At 36.9% G+C, this 23245-nt stretch overlaps 1 protein-coding gene across 1 annotated transcript in view; it reads left to right on the forward strand.

The window, feature by feature from the left end:
• Positions 1–23245, forward strand: part of KCNK2 (potassium two pore domain channel subfamily K member 2) — a 126486-nt gene that overhangs the window by 20273 nt on the left and 82968 nt on the right. The window contains exon 2 of the mRNA XM_026846109.1: positions 3191–3384. Coding sequence (XP_026701910.1) covers positions 3351–3384 — 34 coding nt within the window. The 5' untranslated portion in view covers positions 3191–3350. The remainder of the gene's footprint in view (positions 1–3190; positions 3385–23245) is intronic.

Consider the following 23245-nt stretch of genomic DNA (forward strand, 5'->3'; position numbering starts at 1 on the left):
AAGGAGAAAGAGGTAAAGCAATTTTGAGGGTTTAATAGTGTTATTCAACTCTACTGAAATTAATAATTTGGGCTCTTTGGGGAATATATTCACAACTGCAAATTGCAGTCAACAGGAAAAAACTACAGACAAATGGACAAAATATGGAATTCAGAAAAAAATACAGTTAAACCACTTCATGAAGTAGATAAACTTATGGAACTAATTATTACTCCTTTTTTTTTTTTTTTTTTTTTTTTTTTTTTTTTTTTTTTTAAATCTAAAACTGCCCAGTGTGACACGAAGGTCTTCTGGGCCATTTGATATAAGTGTATTCTACAGCAGCGACTAAAAAGATCCTGAAAAAAAATATTTCTGAGGACAGAGTTAGAGAGAAAAGGGTAGAGAAAAGAATGGAAGGAAATTGACAGTAAGGACAAAATGGAAATTAGTGTAAGATCTACTAGCTATAATAATTTTTCAGTGTCTAGAAAATTCAGATGACTACAACTGAAGATTGTGAGAGATGTGATATCAGAGATATGGCTGCATAACCTTGGACTATAAATGAGATTTGCATTATTTTATCGAAGAAAAGATAATTTGATCTGCCCTATTTCTCAGGGGATAACCCAGCAGAGTTCCCGTTCCCCTAGGAATTCCAAGAAAACCTGTTAATTAATCTCTGATTCATAGAGTCTGACTCTTCTCCCACTCTGGTTTTACAGTCAAAGATCTTCATTAACTGACTCATATTAAGTGAATTAATTTCATACATTCCTAATCATCACTACCCAAGTGCAGGAACACTAGATTTACAGAGTTGTGGCAATTACTCATAGAAATAAGGTACACAGTTTACAGAAATGGGAAGTGAGAACAGGCAATTTGTGTGCTTGTGTAATAACCAAATGATCAAAAATGACCTAAATAAAGAGAATTGATTATCTGCAAGCATTTTTATAGACACGCATACCAGGAAAATGTTTTTGCCTATAGAAAAAAAGCCAAACAATCAAAATTCTGCAGAATTAGAGCAGAAACACATGCTATGTAGAAAATCTCTTGATAATTTATGCTTTCAGCTCACAGTGTCAGGATTGTTTTGACCATCTTTGATGCTTTTTTTGGTTCCAAGAACTTCGTACTTATTTTTGACCTAAAATTCCTGGGGCTTGTTTTCCTGTGGGATTGATCTTTGTTGGTTCTTAGGTGGCAGCATTTACATGTTTGTTTTTGCAGAGACACAGAAAGCTGGATCAAAAGATCTATATCAGTTCAAATTAAATGGGAACAGAGGAGCATTGTCTATCAGAACTGTTACTGTAAGCAGTTGCTTACAGAGTAGCTGGGATCCTGTACTTAAAATGTACAAAATTAGAAAACATTCTCTAATTTAAAGAACGTCTTGCACCAGTGACTTATTAACAAATAATACATAGCTAAGTCTTGCTGCAAGGCAGATTTTCCTTTAATTTGTATCTACATCTTCATCATAACTGTCATGCTCTTGGTAAGTATAAAGTTTTAAAATAACTAAAAAAACCTACTATGATCTTATTTTATTTGGTCTTTGTCAAATACAATTCATATTTCCAGCTCTTCAATGCAAACAAAAGAACAAAATAAATCAAAGAAAAATATTGGATGTTCTAAAATATTTGCCTGACTTCAGACATCAGGGCTTTAAGCAAAATATTAACTATTTTAGAGCTCCTGATGGAAAGTTTGAAAGTTAGGTATGTGAAACTAGCTCAGTATCTATCATGGGGACTCACATATGGTACATCTCTATATTAAGAGATTCTATGAAAATCTTAAGAAATTACATCGTGTGACAGGCCATAAGCACTATAATTGCTTTAATGCTATACATATAGGTCTGTTTCCAGAGTCTGGGCCCAGATTACTAACCTGTGAATTAATGAGAAAGAGTTCCTTTTTAATTGAATATGAGTGGAAATGAGTTCTCTGTAACACAGCCTTCAGAATCAGCTTTTTTCAGATTGTTTTCTTTTTGTCTAAATGAGTTCATCTATTGGCCATAAAAGAATTGGGATTATAAGTAGTGGACTGGAAATCAAACAAGCACGAGTGTTTGGCTGCATGTTAAACTCTCAAGGGTCAGGCTTTCTTTTACTGACAATAATACTCCTTTGCAAATGCATATAAGTGAATTACAGAATGTTTCAGAGATAGATAGTTACATTCATTCTCTTAATCCTTCGCTACATCTTCAAATATTTAAAATGATATATCAGAATTTTAAGAATAAGGTTATATAACTGCCATACAATCACATTACTTAAAATGTATTTGTATTCTTTGTCTATTTTGATAGGTGACTGTTGTGACAATTACATTTTCACAAACATTATGACTAAAAGACCATTTTTTCTGTGTAAGATCCTATATGATCTGATTTTTAGAATATGGAATAGCTATGCCATTTTTTTTAAGGAATTCAATAAAAATATAAACAGTATGCCTCAGATTACTGACATCTGAATTTGGCAAAACTGTGTGCAACTGAAGGTAGGGATCTAAATAAATCAGGGTCCTTTTTCAAAATTTATAATTGGGGTAATCATAATTCTGCAGCCCATGGGGAGGAAAAGTGGATGGGGGACACAAGAATTAAATTTCTAAAAAAAGTTACAGAAAATAAAATCAAACTCTAAAGATTATGTTATTCCCTTCTCCTTTGTCCTAATCAATAACTATTGATACAGTTGAGAAAAGATGCTTAAAAGCCTATGTTGTGACTGCTACTTGGGAAACTCATAAATTAAAAAATTAAATTGTAGCAATGTAAGTCTTCCTCCTTTAAACAATGGAGCAAATTTTATACTTTGAGGCACACCTGACTCTAAAACATACTGGGGATCTTTCAGTGGCAATTAGACTGCATGATGCATATGCATGTTTCATGTGAATGATGCTTAAGAAAGGAAGAATTAATGGGAACAGTGATTTTCATCTGTTCATTTATAGTAAAGAAGCTGTGGTCTTTTAAAACCTTCTGGAACATTTGAAATATGATTATTCAATCTTTTAAGGGATGTTGGGTGATTTTGGTTCAGGTTTCCAAGTACTTCCTAACCTGTTCAACCGCTGCCCTTAGTAAAGTACTATGAAAATATAAAACATGATATAACTGCCATGTATCATAATTAGTAACTTACTAGTTTACTTTTATGTGTACATTGAGTATTTTGGACAGGAAATACAGAGAGAGAATATACGTGTACTTCGGAAGAGAATATGTTATGATGAAATGACTTGTTCAGAAGACTCCTTAAAGACAGCAGTAAAGAAAATGCTTTATCTTAGAACAAAAGCATGGTGACTTCTGAATATTACATCACCAAATGAGGAACCCACAAGGAAGACATAATTTTTACTGTAAGTACCACTACTATAGACAAATACTTAATTTAGTTGAACTTTACAGTTTTTAATCAGTTTCCATAACTTGAGATGGTGGATTAGAATGTAAAATTAGATTAATTGATTAATAATTAAATTGGAGAAAATGCTGCAATGACATACATATTTGTTCTAAATAAAGGTGTCTTATTTTAGTTAATGGCATTTCTTTTGAAATGTTGATTTTGTAGTAAGGTCTGTCTAGACGCAATACTTGTGTATGTATTGAAGATTTGCTATATGTGAATGGCATAATTTAGGCAAATTACGTCAGTTATTGAGTATGCTATTACTGAGAGTGCTTATTTGAGAAGCTGGAGATAACTTTGCTCTGATCACAAATATCACTTAAATACTGGGCATATTTATTTACATATAACAATATGATGATTAATTTGGAGGCTGGCTATTAAGAAACTGTTGAATAGTGATCTTTGCACAAAAATCTCCCTTACAGCATGCTTTCATTTAAACGCATAATTGTGAGTAGTCCCTACTGCAATCAGATAATGGATGTCCTTGGTTTTTATTTGGGAATTTTCAGCAGGTATGTAAGTTTTGACTGGAAGAAGTTTTCTCAGGCCCTGGGGAAAATCCTAGCCAAAATCAGAGAAAGAAAAAAATAATGGTCTAGTGCTTAGACCACATAAAAGAGGAAAATCTGTTTGCAGATCTCTATCAGACTAGGGACTTTCAGTGTAGGTTTCTGAATTAGAGATGAGTCTTTTGAGCCCCCACAAAAGGAGGTGTTCTGGGTTTAGAATATTTCCTTTGCTTTTGTGTACTCTTATTCTGGGGTGGGTTTTTTTGTTTGTTTTTGTTGTTTTTGTTTATCATCTTTATAATGGAACCTTTATAGCCATGTAACAGAACTTTATTCTTTGATGCAGTTCTGTTGTTTGCACAGTTTTGTGTCTCCTTTGGATCACTGTTTATTGTTCAACATTTCTGTAAGTGAACTAGAATCTATCTTTCTTTTAAATCCTTAATTATGCTATAATGATGCCTTCCAAAATACTTAACCTTTTTATTGAAGGACCACTTTTCCTTGAATTAATTGAATCCTTTACCATATATGCCTTTTACTGCTTTAAGGCATGTACCATAGATGTGGATGTTCAGGCTAGAATTACTGATTAAAAAGCCCAGCCTATGGTGATTTCTCCTTGTTTTACTTTTTTGCCTTCTCTGCTCTTTCAGAGTATCAGTGTTTACATACTTTTCTCTAAAAATAGTTTAACGTTGCTCTCTGACGCAATGTCAGAGGCTTTAGATAACCTGTCAACCATTAATATTACAGCTGAAGAATGTGGTTAGGAAGAGTACTTAGGAATCTTTAGGAAGCTGACGAACTCAGTTATTTTTAAATACTGAAAACAAGCACCACCATCACCACCACAAAGTTATTTTCTATTTGTTTTTATCCCGTGATTCTAAAGAGTACGGAAAACAGCTGAGGTAAATTATACTGAGGTACCAAGACTCTTGTAGTACCTGAGTGCAGCTGTTCCATAGCCTGCAGCTCCATTACAAACTCATGACAAATGAAGAATACATTTCTGAAGTTTAAAGGAGACCTCAGGCAGGCAGAATGTAATTACTTAGGTAGAATTTAAGTAAGGCCTCAGGACCACCTGGGAAGGAAGTTGTTGCTTGTTGTTAGTAGGGTGCCAGGCAGGAAATGTTTTTAGATTATTTACTACATAGATTAACCTACAGTGCAGTCATAATTTAAAATGATAGAATGCTAAAGAGAAAAATGTACAGTGTCAGTAATTTTCAACCTCATAATGAAGCATAATAGAACAGAGCCATCATGCTGTACTATGCAATCTGCATTTTATAGAATGTGTGAATATAACTTCAGTTATTTTATGTCTATTGGGTAAAATTGTACCAACTTAATGTTTAAAAACAAAAAGCACTTTTCAAATGAAAAGGGAAGGAAGTACCAACTTTGTCCTCTCTGAAATAAAAGTTTCCAAGGGGCTTGGATTAGTAGGACACAGAATCTATCTGTGGCATTAAATCTGAGGGGCACATTAGAGTACATCTCAAAAGAGTGTTGGTGCACCACATATAAGATGAAGGTGGAGGTAAATATTAGCCATGCGCTGTAGCACAAACCTCTTTTCATATGAAAAACAAAACATAATGCAAACAAGCCAACAAGATCAGACATGATTTGATTTGAAGGTTGTGTCTAATAGACATTTAATCTGTACATTTTTAGGGTTACTGATGCTGTTTCAGTATTGCAAGATGGGTATTGCCAGAAAAGCCATAATCTAAAATGAGAAAGGTAAACTAGGAGCAGAAATAAGGAAGAAATGTAAACCATTTTATAATACAAACAGCACCTTAACTTCCTTCTCTGAGGATACTAGAGAAGCTGAGGTGAAAAGTCTGTTAAGAGAATGGAAAAGAGAAGATATTTCTGGTATGTATTAATGCCTTAGAAATAGGTATTACATTTGAAAGCATAGGAGAAAATGCTGTCCCAGAACTGGCATTCACTGTTTGACTAACTGTTCACCTTGCAAATATTTTTTGTACATTCCAGATCATGCTCCAGCCAAATGGATTTATTCCTGTAGCTTCTGTTCCATTATTCCATTGGCCTTCAAACTTTCTAGTTTTCTAGATTAATTAAGGAGCTGCATCAATAATTATAGCCAGGCATTTGTCAGCCCACTACAGGTGTAAGGACTTCGTCTGCAGAGATTATTTAGATTTATGTGTGCTTAGTATGTATGCTTTGTGTTTCTCCTGGCCCTTGGTGAGAATTCTACTGTGGTCAAGATTTTAAATTTGGAAGTATACCAAGTGCAGGAACAGGGGAAAGCTGAAAATTGTTTGGGAGAAGATAATGAGTCAGGGTTTGAAAAAGAGCAAAAAAATAGATGGAAATTAATTCCTAATACCTGTAAATTATGAAGTCAAAAAGATAAGCAGTACTGACAAAGCATGGTTGAGAAGCTGAGAGGCATCATGTTGAGATTAAGTAGACTTTTCATACTTTTATTTTAATATGATTGATTGGCATAGATAAAATAGATGGTAGTTTAGTTTTCCGTATGTATAACCACTTCCCATCTTAATTAATTTGTAATTAAAATAGAAGATTTACTTCCTACATCCACTTCTGGAAGAGAAAGGAACCACTCTATGCTGGCAGGCAAATTTATATAACATTCAACACAGTATAATGCTGAGATCTTCAGTATGATGCGGTAAACCACAAAATAACATGAAGACAAATACCTTTTTGGCCTCCTTCCATGGTTTTATTTATTACATCCTTTATTTTTGACTGGTGGAGAGGAAAAAAAGACAGGATTTAAAGTAGTCATGACCACTTTTTATCAATTTCATGTTTTGAGACAATACTTACTATGTGAAACATTACAGTAAATGCATAGAGTTGTCCATGAATGATTTCTGAGTTGCTCGAAGAGAGCACATCTTTCTAAAGGGAGGTCAGAGTGAGCTGGGAGAGACATGATTTTATTCATGCAGTGTTTCATGTAGAGATAAAATGTAAGTTCACAGTGAAGTGAAATATACTTCAGTCCAGAATTCCACAGCAGTCTAGCACAAGTTTGCTGGGGTTTTTTTGTTGTTATTTTTTTTTTAATACCTCCTCTTTCACATCTCCGGGATGTTACGCCAGGATCTAAAAATTCCTTTCCTAACTGTTCTGTCTGCACACTTTGACTAATCGAACCCATAAAGTTTGGGCAGGTTCTGGTTCCCATTGATACAAACAATCCAAAATGTTTGGGTAAAAGAGTCCAGTGTGATTTTTCTGAATAAGCACTGAGTAAAAATAGCCATGGGTTTGAGTTTTGGCCTCCTGAAGCATTGTTGGAATAGCATTCTGCTAAATCAAAATCAGTGTCGACAGTTGCAGAACATCAGTCTGTCTTCAGTGTTCAGCTTCTGTTGCTAGTGTTCTGGAAGGAGATGGAGATCAGCTTTCTTTGGTCACTGTTTATTCTTTGAAATAGCATGACTAGCGCTTAGTGGATTAAGCAGATGCTGTGTTCTCTGTAAATTAATGTAACTGTGATGGACGAAATGCTGCTCTGCAGCTGTGCAAGGATACACTGTCAAAGCAAGGGGTTCTAGTAGTGGGACCAAGAGAAAGTGAGTGGCCAAGAGCCAGCAGCAATGAGATTGTGACATTCAGTGCTCAGCCTGCATGGACTGGGGAAGAAGAGAGAACTGAGTAGTAATCTATACAAGAGCGAGCCTGTTGTCAGAAGGAGGATGCCTGGCTATAGACCTTTCTGTGGGGAGCTTTTTAACTCTCACCTATATCAAACCAGATCAAACTGACCCCAGTACAGCTCTGCAGCTTTCCATCCCTGTATGCTTCAAAGAATTGAAGTCCTTTCTGTGCTTAGACTAAAACAATCCCACTTCGGTAAAATAAGAGACAATTGTGACAGACTGAGTTCTGGATTGTTACTTTAATGCTTTTGCTGAAATGCTGATAATTTACTGAGCATCATTAACAATAAGGTTTTTTCTTTCCTAAACTTTAGTAAAATTAGACTTCCAAAAGTAAAATTATGTCTTTTAATTATTGAAATAAATCCATTACGTTGCAGGAACACCTAGCTAAGTAATTGATTTTTTTTTTTTATTATTTTTTAAAGACTCATGTGTTATGAAACACTGGGAAAGATTTTAAAAATTAGTCTCTAAAATATGCTTTTCACACATTCTGCAAGAATCTGGACTCTCAGATCTATAATGGCACACTATTCTTAGGCATAAAAGCAAAATTCCTTTGCCAACCCATAATGTTTTAAGCAGAAATTAATTTTAACTACTACATTTCAGAAAAAAATGAAATTAAAACCAAAACTTGGTATGCAAGAACACATATGAAACAGCAAAAACATTATATTGCTAACCAGTGAGAAAAAAAAAAAAAAAAAAAAAAAAAAAAAAAAGTAGAAGGAGAATCAGGATGGTTTTAAAAAGAAAAATAATATAGTTTCTTTGCTCCATAAAATCTAAAAGCTTTAATGCCTAAGTTAAAAGGAAGGCATTTTCTTCCCCATCTAGGGTGCATAGCAAATGCTGAGGTAGATGGAGTGCCTCTTTTTTCTTAAACTGAAGCTAAAACTGCAGAGCTTCATTCTTTTCCTGGATGAGTAGTCTTTTTGTAGCAGGTAACTTTGCATGTGCCCATGGGCCACAAAGTATCGTTTTCAGTCAGCTTTGTAGTTTTAACTTTGAAGCCACATCTTTGATTCTGGCTTATGAAATGGATTTACAAACAAGCAACAATGCCAAACGTCTACCTTGAAAGTCTGCTTCCAGCAGGCAAGAAACTGTGTTCTACAAATGCATTGTCTGTGTAGCAATTTGTACAAGTGTGAGGCCACAGGGCTGGTGACACTCCAGCACAGGAAAGAGGGAACAGGAAAGGTACCTGCATGTAAGGTTGGTTCATGTGCTCTGCCTGTTTGGGTAAAAATGGAGATATTTTTTAAGATACTGTTTTGATTTTAGACAAATGATTTAATACATTTATAGATTCATGAACATCACTTTTTCTCTGAACAAAAAAAGGTACCTGAAATATGTTAAAAATTTACTGTCATGAAGAATGAAAGGTTGTGTTCATTACTACAGTATATTTGTTCTTGAAATTAATACTCAAAATAATTGTGATTCCTGGAAATTAAATATATGACAGTAAAATGATAGTCATCAAAAACTATAGGTCTGATTTTTGGGTCAAAATAAAGGCTCCTACCATCATCTGGATTGTCTTACTTCAGGGGATTTTCAGGGAGATCAGTATATCCCACATTAGTTATTTAAACATTAACCTGGCCTCTTGTTAGATGAAGAATGCCTGTTGCTGGTTACAAGTAACAAAAACCTGTCACTTCCTTTTAATTTTGAGTCCGCCTATAAAACAATTTAAAAATTCCAAATATATCCTAACATATCTCTGGATCTCAATTAACTTTTCTTCCTCTTGGACTCTTTGCAAGTTAAAACAATCGCTTATTTAAAAGATTGATGGCAAAATCAAATTATTCAAAATACATAATTAAGAAACTATTTTAGTTACTTTGGGATCAGGATTAAGATTATAATATAATACTTTTTACTGATCATATGTGGTGGGAAGAGAAGCCCAGAGAAGAATAACATTTTTTTCCACAAAATGAATTAGTAGTTTTAGGACTTGTTGTACTGGAACAATATATTTGAAACAGATAGATCAGCTGGAAAGCAACTTAAGTGAGCTCATAACCTCACTTTTTTCCTGCTACCTGATAAGTATATGTCTTCATATGTAAAATCAGTGGGATTCTATACAAGCATAGCAGCAATCTGTTCAGAACTGATTGACAAATAGAAGAAACCCTGCCAATCCTATGTTCTAAGCCAAAATATGGTGCTTATTTCTGTATTTAACATGGACCAAGCCTTGCACCAATGCTGGAAAAAGTTATTTTAATTTCATATGTTTGTACTAAAAATGTTATGTGTAGATTATTTAGGAAAACGTTATTCTGACTCATTCTCTTCCTCAAAGATTTGGAGTAGTAGATGCTCTGTCGTATTATAAACTGTCTGTTAATACCAGAAAAAAATCCTTCTTAACAGTCACTTGAATGATGGAATGGTGGTTGCTGAATTGTTCATTTGAAAACTCATTGAGTTGCAGAGTAATCACAGGATCTCCAGTTTTATTATCCCTTATGTAATTGAGAAATGCCTGATGTTTTGTTGTTCTGTTTTCATTTTCATCATGTTCCAAATCAGAAATGTATCACGGTCTAAAAATGTGTTGGTAGGTAATAGAGAAAGGCAAGTGAAAGGTCAAATCTCCTGCAAACTGGTAAAACCACATAACTTTATGTAGAAACCACATTATATGATCAGAGATAAAAACCTTATGGGTTGTAATATAATTTATAAAATAAAGAACATTATAATTAAGGGTGCCTGGGACTGTAGCACTGATGAATAAGGCAAAATTCCCACTGACCTGCCTTTAGATGCTTTAGACGTGTTCTGAGCTCTTGTTTGGTTGAGGTAAGGGTATTTGTTTGGATCTTCTCTGCTGCATCTAATACCTCTTTCTTTTTTTTTTTTTTGTTCCCCCCACTCTTCACAAAAACATGTATACAAAGCAAGAACCCCTCACTGGGAGACATGCCTACATAATGATTTTATCTTGCTAATATTGCCATTATTACCTCAAATAGATCTTTCAATTTTCCCACCTACCATTTGCTTTATATTTGCTTACAAAAGAACTTAGTGTATTGTGTGTGTTTATGTACACTGAGAAAAGTTAGTAGAATTCTAAAGGAGGTGCTGACACCATGCTCTGTTTTCTCAGACTTGTAACTTTACCTCCAAAGGACTCTTAAGAGGCTGCTGCAGGATCCCTTCAAAGTCTCGTTCTGCCCCCATTCCTTCATTGATGAGGATAGCTTCAGAGATTTTACCACCATACCAGAAGCGGCAAGAGGGGTGCAGAGACCATACCAGAGGTTATGCAGGTGATCTTTGTCATACAGGAGCTCAGATCATATCCCCATCTATAAACACATGGCTTGAATTTGTGCAGCCTCAGTAGCTCTGAGAGTTGAAACTTCATCCCCCTTTTGGAGCACTCTCATGGTGTAAGTCAGTGAGGCCATGGTGGTACATGCTGCTGGCCATACATGCTAACCCACACACATACTGGAAGAGATCTGCCTTCAGCCCCACTGTTCCTCTCACATGGGGAAAGCAGAGCCTTGAACACCTGCTTACATATTCGAGTAAGAGATTGTATTTGACTATTATAGTACCAGTGCTACCCAAACTGCTTCTGTCCAACTCTCCTGTAGAAAGGGAGGCAGATCAGCAGGGTCCATCTGTAGTGTGCACATGTTGTTGGCTGAGCCTGCTGTACATAGTCTGATCTCTCACATGAATAAGCATTTGCTTCTGAAGAAGCCCAGGCAGGCAGTAAACCCATGTAAAGATTAAACTGTAGGAGACTGAAAGTAAAATCCTATTAATGTATGAGTCACTGCTGCTTGGATTTGATGACCTCTGGAATGCAATTTCCTATGAACAGAACAGTTGCAAGAAAATGGCAGAGAAGGGCCTCCCTGAAGAGCTTGGCTGATGTAGCTCAGTCCCACTGTAGTCAGTATTTCAGAATATGAGCTGTATTTTGCCATCTGTCTTCTGGGCCACAATCATCTCTCTTCATACTGTCACCAAAACATAGGCAATACACTTGGGAGATACTGCATGCTAACGCTTCCCTGTTCTTTGTAATATGCTGCTTGGAGTTAAGTCCTTTCTGAGACTGTGGCAATTACCACCTAATGTGACAGCAATGACTTTGTGGTGGTTCCGGGGCTTACTGAGAAATGGTCAGCTCTCAGCTTGTGCAATAAAGGCCACTGAACCAAAGTAGAAAATAACACTACTTGTCTTCTTCAAGGTAGGACACAATTCTTGCCTTCACCAAAGTGTATGATACAAAAGTAAAATTAAGCATAAAATTCCATCAAAATCAGTACTGCAACTCAGTGAAACCAATGTTTCACTGCAGATATTTAACTAGACAGTTTTAATTTGTTGTTGCCTGGGCACTACATGTGAACTGTGTTGCCATTTGCCTGTATAGCAAGTGTTCTGGGAATCTCTTCTTTAGCTACTTAGAGCTTCTGCAAGTGTCTTGGTTGTCTTGTTACATAAATGCAACCTGATATTGACAAATCCAAAAGAAGCTCATATATAACCTGTGCCTTTTTACCAAAAGTAAGAACAGATTATTTTAATGAACAAGGAATTGGTAGCAATGGTATGCTTCTGGTATTCTTGAAAAATATACAATATATATAAAAATTGCATCTGAAAAGCCTATCTTTTAAGAATATAAGGAGAAAAAACCCCTGTTTTAGCATAAGTAAAATCCTCAGAGAGAAGAAACCACATGCTACTGACCTTGCCAAATATAAATTTTTGGTCATTCATATCCTTCGTTCCATTAATCTTGTCCTCATACAGACTGTAAGGAGGCTGGGATACTTAAAATACCTACTTTGGGTTTCTATTCAATTGAGATAACTATCTAGCAGAAGGGGACACCACCATAAAGAGCTCACACAGACTGCTATTATGTGGTAAAAAGAAGGCACACAGATGAGGAATGAAATTCTGTGTTTTCTGTAAGTTACAGATGCTACTGCTTCCACAGAGAACTAAGCACTTGTGCAAGAACAACATCTTCACAATGCAAACACATGCTTAATACAAGCACAAAGCCATGGAGTAGGGTGGCTTAAAAGTTCAAACTGAAAACTGGTGGATATAAAATGTTCCTCAACAGAGATGTAATGACAGGAAAGAAGAATGCAGCGATTATATCCAGGAAACACATCTATCAACAGACTTTGCAAAAGCATTTGGGATTTCAGGTAAACAGTAACAGACACTGCAGAAATCCTGTTTTTAGCTGTGGGTGAAAACAACTCGAGTATATTTAAAGCTATGGGGAAACAGGACCGTAACAGGACAGTGATGGTGCAACTGTGGACGCTTCCAGCTATATGACTTGAGAGTGTGTTGTAAGGCAGCCTGTATGACAGATCTCTAGATGGAAAATCATCAGCTTTTAAGCTGAGGGTTGTTCCTGGCACAGGTTGGCAGTCCTCAGTTAAGAACAGGGAAGTCTACTGTCTCCTCTACTGAACTCCCAGCCATCCTTTTGAAATTATCCAACTAGGTAGGCATTTGTCTGGGAACCTCTGTATTGGCTTCTCCAAAATGTATTCACTGATTCATTGGGCACCCTACACTTTCACTTTCAAATTAACATTAAAGTGTGCATCAGAGCTGTTTCCCATAATCTATGGGAAAAATGATGGGGTGGCAACTTTATTTTTACTGAGTTTATTCAACACTGCATAGTGCCTTAGCCATGCACAGCTTTTGTGCAGGGATGCAATTATACCCTGTACTCTAGCTATGGGTATCTATTTGCATCACTGCACAGATAGCATACAGTAATAGGGATGTACAACACTCATGAAAGACTAATGCCTTCATCCACGTTGGTGGCAGACAGAACTAGACGGCAGGAATACACATCTCACATAGGGGGGACAAAGCTGTGTTACTATTCTTTGCTACCGTGATTTGGAGATGGTGAGAAATTTTTTTGAAGTGTAATAAAATGTCTTTGATGACAGAAGCCAGTTCTTCAAGAAAAAATCCCTTTGCTCACAGGAAAACACCAGTCTAATTGAAACTTCCCATGGGAACCTACATTTCGGCTCCACCATGGACACAATAGTGCAGCTACTTGACACTGCTAGGCTAGTTAAGGTACTAGATCAAGCAGATTAATGCTGTTTCTTGACTCTTCCATATTCCAGTTGAGGGTCCTGGCCTACAGTTTAGTTGCTTTTTCAGGCTGTGTGAGGGTCTTTTACTTAGTTCTTAAAAAAAAAATAATTTTTTTTTAAATTTTTCTTTTTCACAATATGTGGAAGAGGGCATTCACATGAGTGGGAAGATCCATCTTCTGACTATCTGTGCAGTCACTGCATGCGCTGCCTTCTTAGTTTAGCTTCGGCAATTGCCTGGTCTTAGATCATCCTCAGCAGCAAATAAGTCATATCAGCCTCGGATGCCCTTTAGATGAAACAAAGAAAGGTTTTTATTTACCCAAATAAGAAGAATAAGTCTTAACAACAGAAAAAATAGAGATGGAAAAATCCAGAAAAGAAAACATTTGGATAACCGAACAACCCACAGTCAGCCCATGCCCACTCTTCTGATTAATTTTCCTAGCTCTATCCACAAACACATATTTTGTTCCCTGTGACTGCCCCAGTAAGGGTTGTCCTCCTATTCACAATTGACATTTTTTCTATTTCACATGGGAACAAGCACAGCCTCTTCTGTGATTTCCAAACACGTATTATAAACAGAACTATATTGTAGGGGAAAGTAACCTTGCTAACCTATGCAAATATCAGAGAAGAGTGTGAGGATTATATTAGAAAGGGTAAAATAGGGTTAGTAATATGAAGTAGAAAAGCAGAAAAAGGGTGTTCCCACTGCTTTTTAAATCTGTCCTTAAATTATTTACTTGGCACTTTGACAGCTCACAATTTAAATTTTTTCATTCATCTTAATATTTAATCACAATTTTAATTACACTAGTAACTTGAGGCTACTTCTTAACTCAGCAATAGCTTCATCTTCTGTTAATAAATGGCACATATACTTGGCTTTGACACTTACTTGCTGCAAGTGGTTTGGCTTTGGTAGAACATGCAGTCCAGGACACCATTATTGCCTCTTAAATCTCAAATCTTCTCAAGTTATCAGCACAGTGTTTCACCCTGATGATGATAAGTTAGCATAAAAGTGTTTGATTTTCACTGTGGTTTTTAGTGCTACTGTCACTAAAAATATGGGAGATCAGAGAACAGGTTCTTTAAAAAAATGTCTTATTTTAAAATAAATTCTTCCAGATTGTTTTTCTTCTTCTTAGTCTGGAGAAGGGACAGCCTGATACCTGAGAGCTTTGGGTTGGAAGAATGTTATATCTCAGTGTGTGTGAGACTGAAAGGGTTTAGGATAAAGGTCTCGAGTTTTTTGAGCTGCATGCCAAATGAACTCCCATGCTGGGGTTACAGTGCTCATGTGGCAGTGGGCCGCATCAGTTTGGAGGCTGCTGGGGGACATGAGCCAATGCACATGACTTTGTCTGGGATTCAGAGGCCATCCAGCCCAAAACCACAAGGGAACAGTAAAAGATCTGGGACTTGCTGAGCTATCCAATCTCCCCACAGCTCTCTGAAATCTATGTGGCTCTGTGAAGATTGGACAATGTGGCTTATGAGGTCAGGAAGACTGACCATCTCTTCACTGAGCCTCTGAGACCAATCTCCTGTTTTTGCAGGCAGCATGTCAGATAAATCTTTTTTATAAATTGACCGGCCTCTGTTTTACAATGTTAGGTTTTTGTTCTCATCCTCCCTATTGAGAGTTTGTTCCAGAAGCTGGCTCTCCTCATGCTTTCTGTGATTTCCAGCCAAAATTTATTCACAGAATGGTTTTGGTTTTGTGCCAACATGATCCATTAGCTCAAAAAAGTCTTTCTGATTGATCTACACAACAGCAATCAGATGTCTTCTTAGCCTTCATTTTGCTAGAATAAGTAAGCCAAGCTATTCCCGTTTCCTCTGACACAATCCATCTTTTCTGCTTCTCTTTGGGGTAACTTTTATGGATCACCAATGACTAGAACTAAGTGCTATTAGAACTGGGGCCTGTGGGCTGGCATGAAGCACTCTGATAGCACTTGTTGGCCAAACCCCACCTCCTGTGTATTGTTGATACTAGCAAAAATAATCAGTATAAACAAGATGGTGGATTTAACAGCACTTCTAATAAATTTATTTAAAACAGACTAGAAGGGCCTAGCTTATTATATGTGGCCCTTCTTTGTGTTCATACAGTGATAACACCAGGATCAGGAATCAGAATGCACTGGCTCACAAGGATAGTGCTATTTGTAGGTGGGTCTGAAAGAATCAGTACCTCAAATGTGAGATGTTTGGTGGCTCTGGGACTGGACACTTTGGGTTCATTTCAGAAAGTACTAACTCCCCCCATTCACTTATAGGAGACCTACTGTTCATAAGAATCTCCTTCCTGTGGCTACAAAGCTTATTTTAGACTCAGGTTGAATCGAGGGTTTGAGGATAATTGGACCCTGAATAGTCTTAGGTAGAAGTGTAATGTTCCCTGTGCAGTGTTTTGCTTTGAACCAGAACAGATCAGCAGCAAGAGGAACAAGAAGAGAAGCATCAGCTTCCCTCCCTCATAAGCTCCAGTGTTACATAAACTCAATATGTATTTCTCAGTTTACCCTTTACAATTAGAAAAATTCATCACAGTTATAAGATCCAACCTGGACACTTGCATTAATTACCACCAAGAGCACTCTGTGGTACCTGAAGAAGAGACAGAAAAAGAAACATGCATTCAGTGTCAGAAAAGTAGAAGAAATGTAAGGGATGAAGGACCTGGAATAGCAGCTAAGGACTATAGCTATTGCATCTGGGATTCTTAAAAAATGCATGAGGCAGAGGGAATTTTGTCACTTCAAAAAGAAAAGTTTCTAAGGAGAAAGGTGGGCAAAAGCTAGCTACTCATTTTTCCAGTAACCTCAGGCCAGAGGCAGTGGATATTATTTAATAACCTCCAATTAAAGGACAGCAGTCTAATTACCAGTTTGCACTAAAAAAAAGTTGAGAGAGTCACACTCTTTGAAAGAATGAAATTCTGAGAGGATTAATTGCATGTGAAATACCCAAAAGAGAAATTTATTTAATATTTGTAAACCTCCATGTTTCTTCCTTGTTGATGGGATCCTAATTTTGAGATCAGAATGCAGTAGAGAGACCAAAACTGAGAGAGAAACATCGTGTGAGATTCTGACTTACATTTAGGAGCAGCTGTGCAAATCTGCCAGGCTGCAAAATACTCTTGGATGAGAACGCAAGTTTTAGAAAGAAAAGAGATGATAGCACAGTAGATTTGTCTGACAAAACGAGTCTTAGTAAAAAAAAAAATAATGGATCAACAAAGTAAAAAAAAATACTTCAACAGATCAATTCTCATGTGGAGTGAATTTGCAAGTAGTAACATGAAAGTTTACATCTGAAGGAAAAAATGGGGAACAAAACAATGCTTGGCCTTCAATAGAGCTACTCTTTTGGGAAGAAACAAAACTACCCACAGGAAACTGTACCTAAAAGAAATTTAGGTATTCTGCACAGTGAAGAAGATTGTTCTGTGGAAATTGCTCAGATAGAGAGCTATTTCAGATGACTGAAATGACCCCTTGAACATGAATGGAATTGTTGTTGCTTATAAATTGGATATTGATACTCAGGTTAAAATGAAATCTTTAGTCAATTTGAATACAAACGAAAAAGACCAGGTTTTGCAGTGACAAACTCCATTCCATAATAGCTGTATACAAACTGAATGTAATTGCAAAGCAGTCTCTTGAAAACTTAGAAATTTACTTATTGTTGAGGGAGACAGAGGCTGGTAATATGTGTGGTACCTCATCTCACAGGGAGAATGTATAAGCTAGAAGGCCAGAAGCACTTGGAGGTAGAAAGATAAAAGATTTTAAAACCCCCAAACAAAAATAAGATATAGACATCAAAGAAAAAAATGTAAGGTGAATTTCACACAGAAAAAAGAAAATGGAAGTAGTCATTACACTTGTAAGAGAACACTAAAGAAAATGAAGAACAAAGATCAGAAGTTGTTAAACATGTCTATTATTAAAGAAACTTTCTATCTATGATCATGATATCCATTATATGTTTTGGAGATTTTAGAAACAAACTTCCATTACAAAGGAGAAAAATGGCCCAGTTCTCTCAGCGCACATTTACAGCTGAGTGTACGAAGAGCTAAACTGTAACCTGTTAAAAATTTCTTGTCCACAGGGAACTCCCTGTGTCATGTTGTCAAGTCACTATTTTCTAGGTCTCTTTGATAAATGTGGATGTAACAGCACTTTTCCACCTCAAAGAATTAATGAAATAAAGAGCACTGCGCAATGTTTAACATACACATGCTATTGTAATGAGTCTGATATATATATCTTACCTAACTAGACTTAGCATCTCTATTAGGGAGAAAATGCATGGTAAGGACTAAAGCAATAAGCCCCTTTGAATAATTAGTATGCCCTACATTCTAAATTAATGAGTGACTGTGTTTTGGCTTGGTTCGTACACTGATTTTGAATATGACGGTTAAGTGGGTTTCTATCATAGTTCCACTTTATCGAAAACCAAGCTGCGTACACTTTTTTTTAGGTACACTTTTTTCAGTGTTTGTTTTTTTCCTGCAGTTAGTATTTTCTGAGAGCTGTGCTCTGCTGAATGCCCATGGATACTTCTTAAGTGGGTAGGCTAATTCGGTGTCATGGTGTGTGGGAGTCCTTCCCATTTCCCTGGGCTCACAAGCAGATGCGGGCTGAATGCCTCTGCTGTACTGGGCTAATACCCAGCCATGTGCCAATCCCTTGTCCTCACACCTCTCCGGCCCAGTTCCCATGCCAAGGAAACCTCAAGCCCAGAGCCTGAGCATGAGCCATGGCATGTTGTAACCGGGCGTTGGTCTGAACGCTCTGTGGAGCAGGACCTTGGGGCGTGCCAAGGCATGCAGGGGAACATAAATATAGACACAGCCTTAGATAATGTGAGAACTGAATGCCTGTAAGTTTTTAGGCTTCCTTTGAAGTTGATGGGAATTTGCCTGAATAAGGTATGCGTAAAAATGGAATAAAAGTGTTCAGTTTTGGCCTGTTAGGACATGGGTGCCAATACTAAACGCTTTATTGCCGAAATCATAAGCAGCTAAATATTTGGGGATTAAGAATACTCCACCCAATGGCTTGCTGGTTAAATAAAGCATTCACAGGAAGGTAGAAGATGTGAGCCCAGATCTCTCCTGTCTCCTGGGTGGATGCTTCAGCTACTGAGTTGCACCAAGTGGTGCCTTTTAGCTCTTTGTTCTCGCCCTTTCCAACACCCTTCTCAAGTGCTTTAAAAAGCCCACCAAAACATGCAGACAGATCCTCCCTTGAGAGACTTAAATCCCAGTGCTTCACAGGATTTAGTACACTTCTTTTTCTGTAACGTTGCCCAGTGGCTAGTTGATAGCAGTTCCTGTAAGACCATTGCGAATTCCTCTCGTGGGTGACCGACTTGCTGCATATGTTGTATAGGGAACTCAGGCTCTAATTTTGGTCTACATCTGCTCTGTTTAACTAAAGCTAGGTGCATCAGTGCGGAGCACGGTGACTCTTAAATTGCTGTGTTGACTAAGCCCAAAGCCTGTAAGAGCCGAGGTGAAATCACAAGAGATAATTACCAAAGTTTGACTGACTTTATTTATAGTGGTGTAATCTAAGTCAGTGATACTGCATAAATACACAGTAACTGATGAGATATGAATCTGGACTGGAAGAAAGACCGAGTCACCTACCCTTGCCCTCCATTACTGTAGGCAGCTAGACAATGTAATTCCTTTCACAAACCGGTGACCCTGCAGCCTCCAGCTTGACATTATACACTCTATAGCATTAAATGAATATGAGCCTAAGGAACATAGTTATAGACTTTACTACTGCAGCATCTGGTATGTCAGTATCTGTAGTAAGGGGCCTTAGGGAACACATAGTAAGACAGGGAGTCCCATGGTGCCGGTCAGAAAGTGACAGATTTCAATGTCAGTAGTTTGTTCAGTTAAGTGATAGTCCTATCTTTGTAGCATTATAGGATAGTATAAACAAGTTCATTAAACTATCGTTATTTATTTCATTGTTGTAAACTGCTTATGATATACTAACATAATGTTTTAATATTATAGTAATAATTAGAGCTTATAGCTAGTGTTTAAATGCAGAATGTGTAGATAATGTAGATATATAAATGTGATTTAAATATAAGTTGTGTTTTTCCATATATAGCTTTCTGTTAAATATTCTACACAGCTGCTATCGTGTGTGCATTCTTCCCTAAGTGGTCATTTTGAATGGCTAGTAGTTCAGCAGTTATTGACAGGTTGCTTTCTTGTCTAAAAATAGAGGAATGTGTGGATCCTTGTACAAGCAGGTATTCAAGTAATAATGGAAGTGATTGATGATAAAATCTTGCTTTCTACTCTTCTGTCATCGACAACCTATTGGGATCAAGAGAACACTGGGACAGAAATTAATCTTCCCTGAGTTATTCTAAACAGTCAAGGGATGGGAGATTTCTTTGATTGTATTCAGTTGAAATTGATTAATTCTGTTAATTACTCTGTTTGAACTGAGTTAGCAGGAATTTTCTGCATGTTGCAGCATCCTTGATGGTTTGTCTTCTTGCATGGCAAACAAGTAAACTTGGTAAAGATTCTGAAGGGAAGTGACAGTGTAGTGTTTGCTGACTAAGATTGATGATGACTATTAGTGATAAATACCTGTAGAAGTGATCAAAAGAAGTAATTTGTTTCTGTACTTGGATTTTTCATTGAAACTGTCACTGGTTAAAAAGCATAAAGAGTCCTTGGAGCAGGAACTCATGTCTTCCTCTGCCAAGTGAATACATAATCATAAGATAGTGTTTTCTCTCTCCCTCTGTCTTTTTCTCACAAATCCTGAATTCTACAAGAAGAACTGGGATTGCATTAGAGTTCTTTAATTCCTAATGGATTACAGGATTGTCAAAAATCTAAGGAGGTCCCTTGAATCTCATGAAATCTCATTATTACACTGATGCCTGCTGAGTAGGTTCTGATTAGCATTGATAGTGGGGGACTAATCTCCTACCTGGAGTCTGTTTTCTCCAGTAAGCAGACTGAATCTTACAAACTAGATGAGACACTTGGGGTGTTTGGGGTACTTGTAAGAATAAGTTGACATACATTGAAGGATTTGCCACATACTGAAGAGATAGAGGCTTAAGGTTTGTCAGCCATCCTGAAATCCGCCTTTGCTCTAACTAGCTTTCCGTCAAAAATAAAATTATTTTACTAAAATTTTAAGATTAAAAAAAAATATAAATCAGTGACTATTTCTGGAGAGAGATACGAGAAATGAAACAATAAAACATGTTGTAGCTACATCTCATTCTAGTTAGGCTTCAAGGTGATTTGTCTTTCCCATGTAGCTAGTAAGCACTTAAGACAAAATAATTTCCAAAATAATTGGTACAGCCTTCTGGTGCTGGGATCTGGTTGTCATGCATCCTGCCTGCCATGGGTTAGTTTTTGCACTATAAAGATGACTTTGGAGCACCCTTCTGTGACAGTGTAGGCTCAGCTGGAAGTCAGCAACTGACTCTGAAGAAGCCCTTTATGCAATAGGAAGGGAAAATGTGATGATGAGCTCAATACTTGCTCTGGTGATAAACAGGTCATTTGCCTGTTTTCAGTAAAATTCTTTCTGCTGGTAGCAAGGGAGGTTAAACATTCTAAGCACCCATGTAACTTTATTACTATTTATAACATTCAAGTGTAAAGCTTATTTTGCACAAATATCTAAGTGAGAACAACAAATACAGCTCAATAATATTTCCTACCAGACACAGTCACAGGACAGAGCACTTGAGTCCAGTAATGTATTAGGATTGGTGATCTCTAACTGTGTTGCTGGAACTGGGGGAGTTCCAGTGATAGGCTCTCTCCAGGAGGGTGAAACATCTGGGTTTAAATTCCTTTATTCAGAAGAAATAGAGTCCTTTCTCCCCTTATCCTGAGAGAATTGCACTATTGCATAAAATCTGGTGGAGGTATTTTGTTTATTTATGTTTTAAAAGAAAGTGGTAACCATCCCTGTATTTTACTTAAAGTTTGTTCTGGCCTTCCAGAAAAACCTACAAAATAAAATCCCCTGAGGAGATAAGTAAGGAAGACTTATTTTCTGGATAAATTGGGCATAAGAATGCCATTAGATTTGAGCAGCATGGTGGAAAGCGTATTTGTGTCCAGAAGCAGAAAGCTTGCTAAAAAACACCGGTGGTGAAAACTGAGCCACACAGAAATGAGAAGAAATACTTTTTCTGGGATCACACTTTTGCATATGGGTCCCTCTATCCAAGTCAGATGCCATGTCTGTCCCGTGCACAATGATATAGAAAAACAGTAGCATGTTTTTAGTAGCTGACATAAAGGTAACTCCAGAACTGGAGGCAACACATACATGCTATGGAAGTCCCGTATTGGAGCCAGTTTGCCATGCTGAGAGGTCAGAGTTACTAGTGTGCTGATGTGAAGACCATACCTGCCCTACCTTCAGGAGCTGGAAAATTTTGGTGTTGTGCTGCACAATCACATGCATGCAGCAGCTTGCTCCAAATTCTCACAAGGCTCCTTGTGTGGGGTTCTGCTGTGATGTACAGGTATATCCAAAATCCTTCACATCCAGATTATATGTTTCTCTGTAGATTTGCTAGCAAGATGCAGGACCCACTCCCTGTGACCCTGTAAGTTAGGAATAAGGGATATTTTTCCCACAAGTCTATTTTACTAGTTAAAGTATTGTGATCATAGCTGACTTTCCAAAACATTCTAGTTAATTTTTATGAGTAAGAAAAATCATCAGACCTTCCCTCTAAAATAAAATAAGAAATTGCCAATGAGTTCCCAAGAATCTGGTACAAATGTTCAGCCTGAGGCTTCCTTACTCACTGCCTTTGCTGCATTTCTTCCATTGAGATATTCTTCCTGGACAAAGCCTTAAGTAAACTTTTCAAGTAGCAATCCTCTTAATGTCTAAAGTTGTTATGAGAGAGAACGTGACAAGCTACAAAAGCAATAATTTCAGCAATTGGTTTCTTTATGGCTTTTCTATTAACTTTTCTTGGCAATCATGCTTCTTAAATTGGTATACTCCCATTTTTAACAAATAATTCACCAAAAGTTTACATAACCTGTTACAGGGCATCACTTATGCTTTATCTGTTGCTAGTATAGATAACTTAGAAAAATAATAATTTTTACTGAAGAATACATTTTACACTAGTGTAATGAATTTTTTTACAATCTTACTTTGCCCATTTATGCATTAGGGCAAGTGATCTCTCTAGGCAAGTGATTATATAAATATTAAGATATTGAGGATTTCAGAATTAGAACAGCCTTCATGTCCAGGCTGCTACAATGTCATGGAAATTTCATAATATTAATTTTAGATGTTTTATGTGAAGGGGTCATATAAAGTAACTTTCCCACCAGTCACAGTTCTAAGTGCGTC

The sequence above is a fragment of the Athene cunicularia genome (assembly GCF_003259725.1).
Source record: "Athene cunicularia isolate RWA chromosome 3 unlocalized genomic scaffold, athCun1 chr3_part1, whole genome shotgun sequence".
Taxonomy (NCBI): domain Eukaryota; kingdom Metazoa; phylum Chordata; class Aves; order Strigiformes; family Strigidae; genus Athene; species Athene cunicularia.